The sequence below is a fragment of the Rhyacophila brunnea genome, unplaced genomic scaffold (genome assembly GCF_057557595.1).
Source record: "Rhyacophila brunnea isolate RB1 unplaced genomic scaffold, BYU_Rbru_1.0 scaffold_16, whole genome shotgun sequence".
NCBI lineage: Eukaryota > Metazoa > Arthropoda > Insecta > Trichoptera > Rhyacophilidae > Rhyacophila > Rhyacophila brunnea.
Window position 1 is genome coordinate 27881350 of NW_028232816.1, and position 18040 is coordinate 27899389.

The following is an 18040-nucleotide window of genomic DNA, read 5'->3' on the forward strand; positions in this document are numbered from 1 at the left end:
TTCAAGCACTATTGAGCATAAGGAAGATTAGTTAGAAGACATGAAATAATTATTGTTAAGACGATACATCAGTGAAACGGCAAATAATTTTCAACCATAGGCGCGACGAAATTTTGGACTCGCTGGCATTCTGAGAGCGAACGTCGAGATGTGAATACGTCAATTTGTTTCGTGATGGTGTCGGGGGTATTAAATCTTAAATCGTGTAAAGATGACTAAAAACGTTACCCATTTACTTGAAAAAGAAAACATGTCAATGAATATATTATTATTGTTACTAATAGAACAATAAACAGAACATTAAATGGACGCATGTTGGATTTATATGACAAATTATGTTTCGTTCGGCATGCGTCATTTGCACCCGCGACCCGCAATCCACGCATCGCCTAGCCACGATCTTTTTAGACCGTGCCTCAACTGAGGTATAGCCTTAAATACACCGAAAAAAGTAGAGACTTCTCTCTAAAATAAAAATAAAGCGATTCGTACCTACATATTGTTCATTCCTCAATTTAAAATTTGAGTTGTCTTCCGTTTCCTTGACTACCTACTTAGAATTATTTAAAACCATGTAAGCTTTTCTCAATAATTCAATAATGAACAAAGTTACTATCTTAACAGGATATCTCATAAAGCAGTGGTTTCCAAACTCAATAAGGATGTGAGCTACTTTCAGAAATTGAAATTGTCTGGTGACCTACTTATACATATTCCTTCTTTATATTTTTTTTATTATCATCCTTTATCCATACTATCATCATCTTCAACCAATGTGTGCTGCCTGTGCTCACGTATGGCTGCGAGACGTGGACCCTCAACACGAGAGATGTCCAAAGGCTAAGAGTCACACAGCGAGGCATAGAGAGGTGTATGTTGGGCATCACGCGAAAGAACCGTAAGAGAAACGAATGGGTTAGGAAGCAGACAGGAGTACGCGATGTAATAGACGTTACCAAACAGCTGAAATGGAGATGGGCGGGGCACATTGCTCACCGAAATGCACAAAGAAATACGTGGCAGCGAACGACACAGGACCGAGAGAGTTGGAAGAAGCTTGGGGAGGCCTTCATCCAGCAGTGGATTGACCTCGGCTGATGATGATCCATACCATACATAATATTATTATATTACTTAAAATAAATTAGGACAGCGGACTTCCAATAAAACATAAAATACGTACTTTAATTATGTATTTACAAACAAAATAATAATTGAAAAATATCTTCCAATAAGTGTGAGTAGAAGTAAAAATAATCAGTGAAAATATTGGCTATCACTTTCTTCAACAATTTTTTCAATTCTCGGTGAGTACCTTTTCACTCCCATCTGGATGCAATAATTATCAAGATGTACATCTGTGATTCTGTTTCTATCATCTGTGAGTCAATTCGAAAAATATTTCATTTCGGAGTCCAATAATAAAATTTGAGAGGCAAAATTAGAAATATGATAAAATATCCTACGCGAGCTACAGAAAATGCTGCCGTGAGCTACCGTTTGGAGATCACTGTCATAAAGTAACTAGGTACTCTATGTATATTTCAGTTGCTTGTCAGAAAATTACCTGTAATGTAAACGATATTGTTTATGTAACTATATGGTCGGAATTTACTCAGTCATGATCAGCACTGGAGATTTTTTGGTTTCAGTGTAATTCTGTGTCATAAAAGACAAAGGAGAAAAGTCTAAAATAACTTCTTTTCTTGTTTAAGATTGAGTTTTAAAGCTTTTAAGTGAACAGCTGCTCGCGAGTGGAGAACTACATGGTTCTAAGTGTTTGTTCTTGGCGAAACAAAAGTAACAATGAGGCAGCTTAGAATAGTACTTCATTGTTGGTTTGTTTTCTCAAGGACGAACACTTAGAACCTTGTAGTATTAGGCTCGCAAGCTGTCTTTCAACTCCCTTTTCTTATTTATGTTATATTGTACTCATTCTGGTTAATTATTAGCACAAGTATTCAAATCATTTTTCAAAATTCAAGACTTATCTCTCCGTTCCTTTCGCTCATAGGATTTGGCCATTATTAATTGAGTTTGACATAACTCATATTCCGGAGAAACTTGCCAACAATAATTGAATCACCGTTTATCAATTAACGAAATCCATGAAAAACCAAATTAATTTCTTAACCGAAACACAATGAAATAACTGGATATGTGTGATCCTGCTTTTACGATATATTTTTCAAATGATTCAAATTGACAGACCTAGAGTAATCGGACATGCTGTCCCTATCGATTGATGTATGTAAAATTATATCAACGTATTTTCGACATATGAAACATACATAAATCAGTCAACTACGTAGTTTAACTATGAATGGACTATACAACACTGTCTTTTAATAACTTTTTTCTTAGTTGATGTCATTATCGAATCAAAAATATAAACCGCCACAAATGCCACCGACATTAGTAAATTAATGTTACATCGTATTGACAACTGTTGATATTAGATATCACGTGGTATCTACTTTTGCGAGAGAAATGCCAAAGCAGGACAGCATGTATATTCCAGCTATATGCCAATCCTAATTCGGATCGAATATAATAGTTTATTACCCACTATTAAAATGCTACATACAATATAAGTTGAAAGCAATATTTATTCTCTTATCTCCTTATGGTTCTGAGCTCTTGCTTAAAACAACTGACGGGAAGATGAGGGGAAACGGAGCAATTTCAGTAGGCTCTGCGGGGCAATGGATTGGCGTCGGGGGCCTGGGGTCAGGTTCGGAACAGCCTATCAGCCAATGTGTTAGCATCCTTCCTTTTCCTTTCAGTTCCACTTCGCCCCTGTGCTCCATTTTGAATGTTCCAAATCTGCAGAGGATTTGCTTGGTTGCGTCGCTCATGTGAATCATCAGAGCTGGAATGGTGCAAAACAAAGATTGCTATAACAATTTAAACTCAATGAGTTTGGATTAATAACAAGGGAGCCTCTGGTTGTTCTAATAGTTGATAGGAAATCCAGAACGACTTTTAATACTACAATAGGCCATGAACTCCAATGACAGTAGTATAGTAGTGCAATAGTAGCAGTAAAACAATAACAGAAACATGAGTTTTGGGAATATTACGTAGATCAGTAGTCACCAAAGTTGTGTGCATGGAATGAGGTCTGTCGGATGCCTCTGTATTGAAATTGTGAACCATTTTGACTACGTATGTGATTTTGTGACTTGTGTTAGTGTTTATGGCTTTGTTCTGTCAACAGTGACATATCTACGACGTTTTGTTGACCTGTGTGTCCCTGATAACTATCTTAGAAATAGAGACCATCAGTTGTTTATTCTCCCAAGGTGCAGAACCAACCTGCCACTGGTAATGCCAATTGGGAGAGTGATAACTATGTTCAACGAAATTGCTTCGGGTGTTGATATATTCCACCTACGTGAGAATGAGTTTAGGTGGATGTTGTTTTATAAATTCTTAAAATAGGGTCTGCTTAACTTATCCGGTGTACTTCCTTGTACCTATCTAATTCATCTACTGATATATCTCTTTTTTTATGTAATACTGTTATATTTATATATCTTTGTTTCTAAATGTCATGTTGTGAACGTCTTAAACTTATAATTTGTAATGTCCACAATATGTTAAAAAAATAAATAAATTGAATTGAATTGAAATATCCATCTTTATATGATCTCACCATTAATTACACCCTGTTGCCATGAGTGTAACTGAATGAATATTTCCATTTCCTGTCGTCAAGTGGAAACGATGAAACCGTTTTATATTATTAATCATTATATTTATGATATCATTAATAATAATTATATTCATTATATCTTACGTTGCCCTGCTGATTCCATCCTGGAAGCCGTATTAACAGTGTCTCCAAACAAACAAAAATGCGGCATCTTGACCCCGACCACTCCAGCACAGACGGGTCCCGAGTGGATCCCGATTCTCACTTTGAGCTGGTACTCAGGTCTGTGTCGAATAGTGAAGCACTTCACCGCATCCTGGATGGCCAGTGCCATTAGACATATCTCTCGGGCGTGGTCATCGCCATTTCTCTCGGGGAGACCTGACACCACCATGTATGCATCACCAATTGTTTCAACCTGTCAAACACAATGATTGGTATGTATTATTAATTATTTGTTTATACTGCGTATGTTTTAGTTATACACTAGAATGACACACATAAATTAATAATAATAAGAAGATAAAAAAATTAGGTACCTACCATTACATCATTATAACTTAAAAAGATATGGGCCTCCACAGACTGGAGGTTGTATTAACCCAATTAACCCATTCATTGCGTCCAACACAACTGGTGCGTTGCCCATCAGGTGGCCATTATATATAATTAGCATGTTATTTAAATGTGGTAATTGAATATTAATTAAAAGGTCCGCAGCGAATGGGTTAACAGATTTTTGTTTTACATGAAATAAATATTAGCCACTTGCTTAACCTATGAAGTCCATACTCTGACTCCAAATGACATGTGAATTAAGTCAGACCCGTGATTTGAACCCGGGACCCACAACATTTTAAGGACACGTTATCGTTCATCCATAAAAGGAAAAACTAAAATATATTAATACTACCAATTATTGAGGGTTGATGAAACTACTTATGGATAATTTCATAATATTATTTGGGTAATATTATTCACTCCCGATGGCCACGCGGCTTAAGCATCGGCCTATAGCGTCGAGGTTCGAATCCTGGGTCTGGCAAGTACACATATTGAATTTGTGTATGAGTCAGAGTATGGAACTAATGGGTGGAGCAAGTGGCTGACATCCATTTCTCGTAAAAACAAAATCTGTTAATACAAACCTCCACTCTGTGGAGACCCGTATGATCTTACGAAATTATATTTCATTTGGCATGCGTCATTTGCACCGGCGACTCGCAATCCGCGCATCGCCTAGACACGATCTTTTTAGACCGTGCCTCAACTGAGGTATAGCCTTAATAATAACAACAATTAGAAAAATAATTATTAATAATCATTGGTATTGAAGAATGCATCGAAAAGTTTGATCTATAAAAATCAATGGGTCACAATTTTCATACACATGAAAGCCAAGGCCCACTATATTCGGCCATGACATTTGACAAAAGCACGAGGTTCATAAAAATATTGAATTGATAGTTTTATACAAGCGATTGTTTTAGGTTATTGTAATATTATGTAATTCTACAGTGTTTATTGTAAACCATAACTTACTTTATATACGTCATAGAATCCAATTATCCTATCAAACGTGCTGTAAAGGTCATTGAGGAGGTCCACAACTTCCATGGGAGTGCTCTGAGCACACAGAGCTGTGAACCCAACAATATCACTGAAGTATATCGTCACGCATTCAAATTGCTCCGGCTGTACCATCTCTCCAGCCATCAGTTGCTGGGCCACAAGCCTGAAAAATTGAGAAATATAATCCATAGATTAGACGTATTCTGTCACCCAGAAACCCAGAACCCAGTAGTAACATCGTTAGAATGCAAGCGTCGAACAGGCGGTGAGTCTTATACATTCCATTCCACATTGAGTTGAATTTTACTACAACTATTTTCATTCGGATAGCGAGCTTTCTTTGGGAAGTCTATCGAGATGTGTACCCGCAGGTATTTAAAGCTGTCGGCACTCGCTAGTCAGGGGAAATCTGGATCGGGACAGGTTTTAATATATAAATAAATAAAATGGTGGTAACCTGTATTGATTTTCTGAATAGGATAGCATCATCGTCGTACCCTATGTCGCTTCACAGTAGTCCAGTACGTAAAGAACTTGCTTTTCATCCGGGGGTTCCGGGTCTGATTCCCGGCGAGGTCACAATACATTTATGTGTTTTTTTTTCTCCAAGCCTGGGGGTATTTATATGATTTTTTCGCTTATACTACTATACTAATCGTCGTTATAGGATTGGTTTGACGAATATCCGTTTTTGTCGAAATCGACCTCTTAATGCAGAATGTTTTTTTGTATCTAATTGGACGAGAACCATCCCTTTCTTTAAATTACTTTGTAATGGTAATGAATACATCATTAATATGCTGTAAAAATAACAATTTAAATATCTCTATGTATTTAAATATAGGATTATGAAACTTGTTTTTTGTCTCCTGAACATTTGGTCTATTCGGAAAACCAATCCTACAGCGACGTAATGTCATTGGGCTTTACGGCGTTTTGTAATGTTAAAAAGAATATACGAGGGTGGGTCAATAAGTCCTTAGAAAAGCCGACAGGTGGCGCGACTAGTACTGTAAGCGGTTTGTTTTCATGCAGCGGCACTACCGATTCAGTATGCTGCGAAGTTTCAATCAGATTGGTCGGGTTGTTGTGTGTTTCTCGTACATTTAAAAAAAAAATTTGCTTGTGGAAAATGGAAAAATGGAAAATGGAGAAAATTGAGTTTAGAGCTGTTATTAAACATTTTAATATAAAAGGGTTAACAGCAAAGGAAATAAAAAATGAGTTGGATTTAGTTCACGGAATATCTGCTCCTTCACTTGCAACTATTTATAACTGGTTAAATGAATTTAAACGTGGTCGTACATCAACAAAGGATGAACCACGCTCAGGACGTCCTGTAGAGGTGACTACACCAGAAATGATCAATAAAATCCACGAAATGGTGTTAAGTGACCGAAGATTAAAGTTGAGTGAGATAATTGAGGTTACAGGGATCTCAAAAGGTAGCGTCATTTCTATTTTACATGACAAATTGGGCATGAAAAATATTTCTGCAAGATGGGTGCCGCGTTTGCTCACAGTCGACAATAAACGCAATAGGGTGGTGGCCTCTAAAGCCCTGTTGTCGCTCATGCAACGCAATCCGGATGAATTTTTTCGTCGCTTTGTGACTGTAGATGAAACATGGATACACCACTATACTCCCGAGACGAAAGAACAGTCAAAGCAGTGGACTGCGAAGGCAAACCATGTCCAAAGAAGGCGAAAACCGTAAAATCAGCTGGTAAGGTTATGGCTACTGTATTTTGGGATGCACGTGAAATTATTTTCGTTGACTATTTGGAAAAAGGAAAAACAATAACAGGGGATTATTATGCATCTTTACTGGACCAGCTAAAAAACAAAATTGAAGAAAAACGGCCTCATTTAAACAGGAAAAAAATCCTCTTTCATCAGGACAATACCCGTGTTCACACATGTTTACGATCAATGGCTAAAATTGAAGAATTGAAGTTCGAATTGGTCGACCACCCACCGTATTCGCCAGATTTAGCCCCCAGTGACTTTTTCCTTTTCCCAAACTTAAAAAAATGGCTAAGTGGACAACGTTTTTTTTCAAATGAAGAAGTCATCGATCGGACAAATGCTTATTTTGAGGACCTTCCGAAAATTTATTTTTCTGACGGTTTAAAAAAAATTGAGAAACGTCTAACCAAGTGTATTGAGCTCCAAGGAGATTATGTTGAGAAATAAAAAAAAAATACAAAAATAAAAACTGTTTTAATGCTTTTTTCTAAGGAATTATTGACCCACCCTCGTATCTGTATATGTATATATTTCAATTTGAATTACAATATTACAATCTGTCTCAATAAGGTGATACCTATTGACTTTTGTAGTATGAAGTCGAAGAGGATGCTGAAGAGAAACGAAGCAAAGACTCATCCCTGTCTAACTTCAGTCATGACCCCCATACCATGCTGCGACAGTGTTACCAATTCTGACACTGCATAGCTATTCTCATGCAGGGATTTTATCTATAGACAGACCTCGGCACTAAATTGCGATTTCCGATGGTAGTGCTAGTCATTGCTTAACCGGTTCTATGCCTTCAGCGAGTTATCTCGCTCGACTTTAAACTCAAATTACTAGTCACTGTCGATTGATTTGCATAATCTAAAAAAATAAACACAGAGTGCCATCTGTTTGATAAATTATAAGCCACAAATTATCGGTATTACAGCAATTGTTGAAAGAGCTTCGCTCTACATTTAACGTGTGTCGCTAAAAATCTGCAGCCATTTAGATCCTGCCATAGTAATACATGTTCGCACTATGATCTAAATTCACAGTTTTGTGCTATAGTCTGAATATAGTGGGCCTTTGATTTGATTTTGGCAATGATCTTGGGAGAGGTGTCGTATGCTCCTAGTATCCTCCAGAGGGAAGGGCGGTTCGGACTGTTGAAAGCCTTCTCAGGTTCATTATAATTTGATATGTAAACTAAGTAGGTAATACTAGATAATATGATTTAATAATGTTGTTTGTAATTTGAAAGTATCACACAAACCTCGGCAGCACTTGGTAAAGAAGTTCTTCAGATCTTTTCTTTTCTAGTGATAATTGTTCTGTCTTTTCTTCGACTAGTGTTTCTAGATTATTGGCATACTGCTCCATACGTCTCAATAGATCATCCATAAGGTTATCACAATATCCTCTGAAATTAAAAACATATATTATTCATTAACATGAATCTATAAAATGTATTGCAATCAACCGATGCAGTATTCTCTCCAAGTTGGGCATTTCTGCGCAAGCTTACGGAGTGCACACATGAGAAAGTGATTGCTTGATATCCATTGATATGCAGGAGATTTCTCATTCATTGTAAAGCAACTCTGTAAAAGTCAGTAACAAGTTCTGCGTAAATCTACAGTAGGTAAATAGCATTCTCCAATTCTTTATCTAAGGGATTTTTAAAAACAATTTATAATTATATCTGATTGGACCCAATAGAAATAATTTTTTTAAATCTTCTTATTTATTTATTATTTGCTAAAACGGCATCGACAACAAACATATCCATATAGAGTTTAGGCTGTTCGCCTATCGCTTATAAACTCCATACAAATTTCCAGACATGTCTGACGTGACGTAGGTGACGGGCCGTAGGTGACGGGCCACATAAAATAGACCTGGGATTATTTCTCCATTAATTTGTTAGTTTAGTTGAGAACAGATGGCGCTTGTCACTTATTTTTGATTCTAAACTAAACGGTATTCTAAATTCTGATGATAGATGACTCAATTTTTTTACACATTTCTTTATTTATATTAATTTTAATTAAATACTTGAAGATCTTTATTTTTCTTAGAAGGTAGGCTTTAAAAATGGAGCCTTCACCACTGGTAGGTACGCTGTCATGATTTTTTATGTTTCAATTATTGTTTAAACTAAGCTGTTACTCTCTAACGAAGCTATCGAATCATAATAATATTATGCTTCACAGAAAATCACAACTACTCTCAAAAGTTACAATGTTTATCTTCGTTCTTTCATTTGTTACTCTTTATAATGTGCCACCCTTTTGCAGCACATGGCCTGCCTACCCCTACGCGACGTCATTTAGTCTAAAGATATAAGAGAGAGAAAATAAGTAAAGATTATGGATTTTTTCACATACCATAAAAGAACTTTATACAGATCACAACACATACAATTGTGCACTAAGTACCGATAGTACAAAAAAATCGTAGGTGGAATAGTTCAGTTGCAATATATTTATTACAAGTGTTCAGATGTTCTGGTTCAAGGGAGTGGCAGTGAGAAGTACCCAGTAAAAAATAAAATATATGTGTACTTCATAACGCAGCGAACTGTCCCTTTCAAAGTATCGAATGTGGGTCTGTCGTCAGGGTTATCACTCCAGCACCTCTCCATCAAGTCGATCAGGTTGTCCGGGCAGTCTCGCTGTTCCACGGCTGGTCTAAACGCAGGAGTCTCTCTTGCCCCAACTCTGCTGATAATTTCTATAGACAGAAATCCAATGTTTATAACCATTTTTCGTACATTTTGTAATATAATAACATATAGCAGGCATGTCCAACCCGTCGATCTGTCATATGACCTCCCAAGTTTCACAGTTGGTATGTTATACCTACCAAACTTTAGTTATAGGCCATCCATGGACTTAAACCGTATGCGGTTTAGAACCGTGTGCCATACTAAGCTTATCTTTTCTGGTCATGGAAGTTTAGTATGGCACACAGATCTAAACCGCATACGGTTTCAGTCCATGGATGGCCTCTTAATAAGGGTTAATAAACAATAACCATGTAATATGATGCAATACCTACAGAATTATTATAACTTGTTATACACAAATGTGGGCCAGCAGACGGTCATAGTACTATGGACCCACGCCTGATCATATACAAGAAGTCAATTTTCAATTATTAATCAATTTATTTATTTTTTAGCATATTTTAGCATATTAGCAACCACAATACATTATAAAAAGGTCCACGCACCTCGCGGCCTCGTCTATTATTTTAAATTCTTTGTAACACGTATATATTGTCCGCTGTATATGTACTTCCATTTACGTTGAATATACTTGTTTTAACTTTCGTGAAAGCTTATTGTTTCCCGATTATCTTCTCGCCATCTAGTCTAAACACATCCCTGAAGGTAAATTACCTGACAATTACCTTCAAGACGAAGGTCTTTAAACAAAACAGCTGTGCATACTACTCGGGAGCAGCACGGAAATATAGTACATGGTAAGGTGGCGGTAAGGAAGGAGAACTCCACCATACCACCTCAGGTTCCTTTCAACATAAATATAAGTCACCTGATTCTTCTGCTTTCTTCCATGAGGGGCATAACAGATCGTACAATAGGTAGACGCATAGGGGTGCCGGACGAAATCCCGAAAGCCTAAATCCCGAAGGCCGAAATCCCGAATGCCGAAATCCCGAATGCTGAAATCCCTAATGGCCGAAATCCCGAATGGCCGGAATCCCAAATGCCGAAATCCCGAAAAATAAAAAAAATATAAACAGTAACAATTGCGCAATCTTAACACTTATCTTGAATTGCGCAAATTTTACAAGAGAGACAAAAACCTTTTTTTTTAGAACAAGTGGGTTTTTGTCTCTCCTGTAAAAATTTGCGCAATCTTAGCACTTATTTTGAAATTTTACAAGAGAGACAAAACCCATTTTCCACAAAAAAATGGTTTTTCGACCTTCGGGATTCCGGCCTTGGGGATTTAGACCCACACCCGACGCATAGAAATTGAGTAGTGAAAATGTAAATCCAACCAGTTACGTGAAAGTCGTCTTGAAATGAATTACGAGGAACCCCACGTGACCTCATCAAAATAAATACCCAAAAATACCACAACTTGTAATTTGAAATTGAGTATGTAGCAATCATACCACTCAGCATTAAACGAGTGACACACATTAATAGGTATGTGTTGTTGCCAAAACAAAACAATAGAGCGATAATGATTCCTCAATCATAACTAAATCAGAAGAGTCTGTTATGATTTATTAATTACGACAATATCTCTTGTAATATAATGTCCTGCATTTGTATAAATTGGACGGGCAATCCGTGAATCCTCACTCACTCATCGAGTCCGTCACGAGTCCTTCACTCGACGTAGTCAACTATTATTCCACTGGACTCAAGTCTCTCAGTTCATTAATATAATAAATTTCTTGATCACATCGATCTCACCAGTACATCCGTATCCACGATTATAACCTCTCCTTGAAGCCTACAAGCAACAACGACATTATCTCACACACCACATCTACTCCCAAAAGTATTTATTTGTTGTGGTGAAAGTCAATAATTAATTATTATTGTTGTTTAATGTGTGTGTCATCAGCCAAATGTAATACATTTGTTCAAGTTGAATAATGACAATGGGAGAGTGCCGTAGAATCGCCAACGACCTGCTTTTTTGATACTGAATAGTGGGTTATAATATACCTAAATACAATTTTTTATAATATTATTATTGAAGTTTACCTTGAGGGTCTAAAAATTGTCTAGCTGCTTCGAAAGGTCCGCCTCGAACGACGATTTCTTCCAGAATAATTCCAAAACTGTACACGTCTCCTTTTTGTGTGGCGGGTATTCCCGGTATCACTGTCAAAGGAAGAAGCTCAGGAGCAACCCATAGTAGTTCTGGAATTAAAACACCAATACTTCATCAATAATTGTTACTTTCAAATATGGTGGCCGTCATCCCTTATTTCCCCACTTACCTCACATCCTTATTTATTATTATCACAAGACAAGGCAACCAGCAATCACGGGTCATGAGACGACCGTGATTGCGAATAACATTCAGTTACTCCAAGACAGCCGACCGCGTAGGCTTGTTAAAGTTATCGCGCTCTATCCGATACGATACGAACGAGGCCGCGTCAACTACAGCGTGATTCATACAAAATGCATCTGTTCGACCTTCGTCACACTAAATCTGTTACGGTTTGTAGTGAACGTCGCATCTATAGCATCCATCAAAAGTGTATCGTCCGTTTAGCAGTGCGTGAGTGCGTGAACACCGAATCAGCCCCAGCGCGCGCCAGCTTTCTCAACATAAAGGTCAGTGTCTGGCATCCTATGTTAACCCCCCCCTAGATCCGTAATCCACCAACCAGCAACACCTTCAAATTACAGTCCACTGCTAAAAGCGCCACCAAATACATTAGATTGCCAATCACACAATTTTTACGCCTAATGTTTATGTTTCGACTAGGAGGTATTAATGATGGTTTTATTTATAATATCTTATCGTGGCGACTTTTCTTGTGGAAAGTTTCACTTCTAATTATTTTATAATGAATTGTACTGAAAAGCGATTCTCGTCAATGGCACTTAATCGAGCAGGTCAGAAACTACACCTATCTTGGGCAAAAACCATAGTATTTGTTTATATCTATATTATATTGCATGTTCTTTCAGTTACTTCATTTTTACATGATCAAGTTCACGACTTTTGCAGTTGTTTTGCATTTAATCTCGAAATTGAAAAATTTGCAGATGCCTTGGTTTTACACTCACGGTGCGATTAATGTCAATCGACTGTGGTATGTATGATGAGATTGCTCGCAGACGTGCATTTGGGCGCTTGGATAGTATATTATTCAAATGTGACTTCCCATTTTGTCTTAAGCGTAAAGTGTTCAAGCAATGTGTGCCAACAACGCTCACGTATGCGTGTGAAACATGGACACTTAATGTAAGATTCCAAAAATTACGAGAAGCACAACGTGGAATGGAAAGGTGCATGTTGGGCGTAACACAGAAAGATCACAAAATAAACCAAGGGATAAGGAAGCAGACAAGAGTAAGCGATGGGATAGATGTTGCTAAGCAATTGAAATGGTAATGGGCTAGACATGTTGCTCGGCGAGTGGATAACAACTGGACAAATACCTTCATACAGTGGTACCACATGGACGCTCTAAAACCCCCTGGATAGACGAATTCACAAAGTTCTGTGGATGCACCTGCCAGCGAAAAACTAAGGACCGAGAAGTGTGGAGGGAGCTATGTGAGCCCTTCACCCAGCAGTGAATCGACCCCGGTTGATGATGATGATGTAAGGAAAAAGCAAAATGGTTTCCCACATAACGAGAATCTATGTTACTTACTGTTGTAATAATTATGGTCTTTTATAACTTCAGCTGGTGTAATAAGCGTCGACAGTCCAAAGTCTGATATCTTCAACACGAATCTTCCATCAATGAGACAGTTGTAGGACCTAAGTTTACCGTGGACCATGACCTCGGAGCTGTGCAAGTATGCCATTCCCTAGAACATTTTTTTTGTAATCATTTTGTTAAACCAAAGTCAAGGGTCTTTTAGTACTTTAATACTAATTTCATTCTAAAAAGTCAAACCAAACCTATCATAATTATCGAATATTTGTTACGAATTAATGTGAAATTTTCTATTTAAATTTAAATGGCACATATTTTTTTTAAATACACTTTATATATCAAACGGTTACATGTAAAATGTGCGTAAAACATTTCAGTTCGCCGTGAGTTTTCTACCGGTAAGTGACAATGACATATCATTGGTAAGAGATGACCGCATACTATACGGTCTCCAATTTTATTAGATTCAATATGAACATTAATTCAATTTTCATAGTTGATTATAGCAAAATTATTGAATTCAAGAATGAAAACTTAATTTAACCTAACCCAACCTAACAAATAATCCAGTATATCGGTTATTTTCAAAATTTGTTTGCCGCTGGCTTCCTGTAAAGTGTAAACTGACAAGAACCGTGTTTTATTTAGACATGAATTTTATGTCAGTACTATAAATACGACCCAAAGAGGTTGGACGGTCTTTAATATACGGCCATATATTTTCGACACAACATTTCACGGTGTCGAACTGCATCAATGACATTAATATGGACGAAGCATCTAGACAAAAAAATGACACACACTTTTTTGTCGGGTCTGCCGAATGGCATAAACTGTTCTAACTCCAATACAATAAAGGTGATATTGCTATAAATTCCCGATGCTCTTTGTCGGGTCTGCCGAATGGTTCGGTTTGAACGGGTTCGCTCAAATGAACATTGACACTAGAAATACTGTTCTAACGCCATTACAATAAAGGTGATATTGCTATAAATTCCCGATGCGTGATATCGCATAATGGAAATTGCGTGACGTCTACCTATACATGTGCGAATGTACTTGATGAATGAATTTACTTGCTAGCTACTGTACTGAGTGCGTTGTCCATTAATAATTGTCATTGAACTGCATACGTACAAGTTTCCGGTCACGATATCAAACAAATGGCACGTGTTTTTTTTTTTTAATTGTGCAAATGACCATTCAGAAAAAAATGTTCTTCTGCTATCTATAAGACGTACAAATGTTTTCGGAAATGATATATTTGTAAAAATGACATGTAACCAGTTCTGCTTACCTTTACTATGTCGTGAATCAGTGACATACGGAAATTCCAATCTAGTTTTAAAGCATCGTTATTCAACACGTCTCTCAAAGAGCCCTTTGGACAATATTCAGTGAGTATTAACACAGTTGGACATTCTATACACGCCCCAACGAACCTTACAGTATTTTCATGGGATACATCTCTAACCTGAAAATAATAAAATTTAAATATCGAGTATTTCTTTTAGTTAATAAAATAAGTGATCATAATGTATCTCTGACCGAATTGTGGACTTGCCGGTTTTCGAAAGAGTCACGTCCAAATCGACACATTGTTAAAGACCACATTGAAGAACAAGGAATATTAAACAAATAAAAGTATCTATGAGTGTAATGCAGAGTTGCGACGTTAAGCAGCCGTTGTAACAAGAATAATATTAAGAAAGACGTCACAATGTATTTTTTGTTTGTGATTTTACCGAGGCTTTGACTGCGCCTCGCTGTCATATCGCCTCTTCTCTTCTAGAATGGGATCCGTCGATCAGGTCCTCACTCCTATTCTGTTAAATAACGTTACGATTTTGCCTAGCTCTTCCGTCTTACCCACCGTCAGGACACCCTTCAATTTGTCGACATTCTCATAGATATCCGCAATTCGCAGCTGTACTCTGTGAAGTTCATATTATTTAGGGCATTGTAGTGCTATATGTACAATGTCCTCTAAAACATGACATTCATCGCAGAGCTGTGATTCGCTTCTTCCCATGAGGACATCAAATATTTTGCCCATTGTGTGCCCTGTTCTTAGCCTCAGTATTAACTTCAGTTCATTCCTCGTCAATCACAATGTATTCTTTCTCTCTTCTACTTAGGCGTTCTAATAAGAATAATATATGTTTCTCTCACTGAACTTACGTCGCCGAAATTGGTCTCTTAAAGTTAGCCACGCATTTCAGCTATTACCAGCTATCACATCTCGCCTCGTCTGCCACACAGCCTTCCAAGAACGTCGATCCGGTGTTGCGTATGAAGACCGCGCACATCTACCTAGCAATAGTCACACGCAACCTTCGAATATTTGAATACGGCGATCGGTGAGCCTGTATAGGAATGATCACTTCGTATGTGTTAATATGCGTCCTGGCGACTCGTAGCCCGAGAAGCATGCGACTTGTCGATTGCAACAGTAGATGTTTTTTTTCAAACTAAAAAGTCGCATTCGACCAAACTGCGGAGCTCCATTTGGCAACGTGTGTTTTGTGAAAAACGAGACGTCACATCGACGTATGCGACACATTGAAGGCGAGACGAGTTTTGATGTGAGAGCCGGCTTAGGGACTTAAGCACCTAGCTATAGTTTTGCATCGCAACGAATAATATCACAAAACTTACCTGTTTTATTTCCCATAAAAGTTTCTTATTTATATCAACTTTCTTCTTTGTGACCTTTTTAATGGCGACCCTATTCCCTTTATAAATTCCTATCGTGGTAAAAACTTGCGCTGGAGGAATGGAATTGCAAGAAACTATGGATGCTCTTGCACTGTGCAGTCCGTAGCTCAACTGAAACATTGGAAATGAAGAGATCTTATTGAGAATTGTAAAGAAGCCATTCTGAACAAATATTGTATTAATATTATGTGTGTGAATTTTAATACATCATTGATTTTCTGCAGTCCCAGTTTTGATCCAAACGGTTTGCCCACTTCAAGAAGAACTTCATCTGGTCTGATTCTCCATGACATATTGTTTAAATCAGCTGACAGCCGCATATGTCTGGAATTAGAAGAATGCATTATATTATAATTTGCAAATAATACAGCACAGTGCGTAGAGCACTCGAAATGGAAAATTTTACGAACCGGAGCACCCGATAATTTTCTAAGAATATCAACATAATATTATGTATATTTTATAAAAAGATTATTATTAGATTTTTTGTTATATGGCCTTATATTATTTTTTCCACAAGATGGTGCGATAGTTTCGGGGCTTTCATGAACCGAAGTTGTGCTCCGGTGCGTATCAAAATGTAAATGGACTACACCAGAATTGACAAGATCAGGGTCTACGAGTTGATGCTAGAATTTTAAAGATGACATTGAACAATGCATCAATTGCCTAATGATGCATAGTTGAGCGTTTATACAATATCATAATCCGGAAACATTGAGGCTAATGGCCCCTCCAAACCACACCCGGTTAATCGGGCGTATCACGGGACTCTAGGTTTGGATATGTGAAGCATCATTTTTTTATGACTCAAATGCACTTTGACTGAATTTACAGGACTTTAAGTTAAGGTAGGTATCCATGGGAGAGATGAGCACGTTGAGGCAATATTAAAAATTTTAGTAAGTAACAAATTAAAGCTGCTACAAAACTGCCGAACATTCTAAGTTAAGAGATCTTCACGTTGGCAGTATGACACCGCAAATTTTCTAAATGCAATAAAATTGGCCATTGTGGCGACCAGGTCGGACGGTCCGATGGACCCAATAGCTGGTTGAACCGACTTGAGCAGCTATTCCCGTTACGTACACATTTTAGGACATTCCCAGGGGATGTGGTTTGTATCCTGTATGTCTCCGCCACATGGACATGTTGAACGGGTAACAAGACCAAGCCCAAAGAGCCTGCAAACGAAGCCACTATATCCAGTCAAGAATTAACTGGTGTAATGATATGGAGTCAAAGCGGTTATCTCTATTCGCCATTTGATATCGGGCGAGACTCGAACCCTCATGCATAGGATTCCGGCCAATATATTTTACTAATTTAGCCACTTGCACCATACAGGTTGGATTAGGTCAAGTAGATAATATATTAAGACTGTATTTTCAGATTAGATTTACATATTATTTTACCCATTTTGATCACATTCCAAGAGATGGAAGTTGTTAACTGCGAAAGAAACTATCGTTACAGAAAGACCATATTATTACAATACAAACTTTGTTATAAAATATTAATACTCACTTGTATGCTAGGCAAGCCAATGTGCAAGCAAACGCTAGAATGATTCCGAACCCAAAAGATCCATATAAAAATATGTCTATGGCGTCTGTTAGCAGCATGAAATTATAAAAAAATATAGTAAGGCGATGTTTAAGTAAGTATATTTTTCTCTTAATTCTCATATTTTTAGGTAATTCTGAAAATCGTCATGCACGAACTGCATAATGACTGAATGTACGAAAATGACAATGTGTTGAAAGCCGTTATGTTTTTCTATACTTATGGTTTTCGACCATAATCGACTGCATTTCGTGGGTCGCTTGTGCTCTCGGTAATTGAAGGTTTGAAAGTCTATAGGGTCTAAGTGCCAAAAATGTGACACTGAGATAATATATAACAAAAAAGAATAAAACCATACATATAGTATGAAAACTTACATTTTTATTTTTAGAA

The 18040-nt window shown here is 37.4% G+C and overlaps 1 protein-coding gene across 1 annotated transcript in view; it reads right to left on the minus strand.

The window, feature by feature from the left end:
* Positions 1 to 2624: 2624 nt before the first annotated feature.
* LOC147074586 (atrial natriuretic peptide receptor 1) overlaps positions 2625 to 18040 on the minus strand; it is a 189313-nt gene continuing 173897 nt past the window's right edge. The window contains exons 12-23 of the mRNA XM_085943988.1: positions 17609 to 17693; positions 16250 to 16405; positions 16022 to 16172; positions 14661 to 14837; positions 13355 to 13514; positions 11721 to 11879; positions 9535 to 9703; positions 9140 to 9142; positions 8244 to 8390; positions 5201 to 5393; positions 3803 to 4076; positions 2625 to 2872 (exon numbers count right to left, since the gene is read on the minus strand). Coding sequence (XP_085800114.1) covers positions 2625 to 2872; positions 3803 to 4076; positions 5201 to 5393; positions 8244 to 8390; positions 9140 to 9142; positions 9535 to 9703; positions 11721 to 11879; positions 13355 to 13514; positions 14661 to 14837; positions 16022 to 16172; positions 16250 to 16405; positions 17609 to 17693 — 1922 coding nt within the window. The remainder of the gene's footprint in view (positions 2873 to 3802; positions 4077 to 5200; positions 5394 to 8243; positions 8391 to 9139; positions 9143 to 9534; positions 9704 to 11720; positions 11880 to 13354; positions 13515 to 14660; positions 14838 to 16021; positions 16173 to 16249; positions 16406 to 17608; positions 17694 to 18040) is intronic.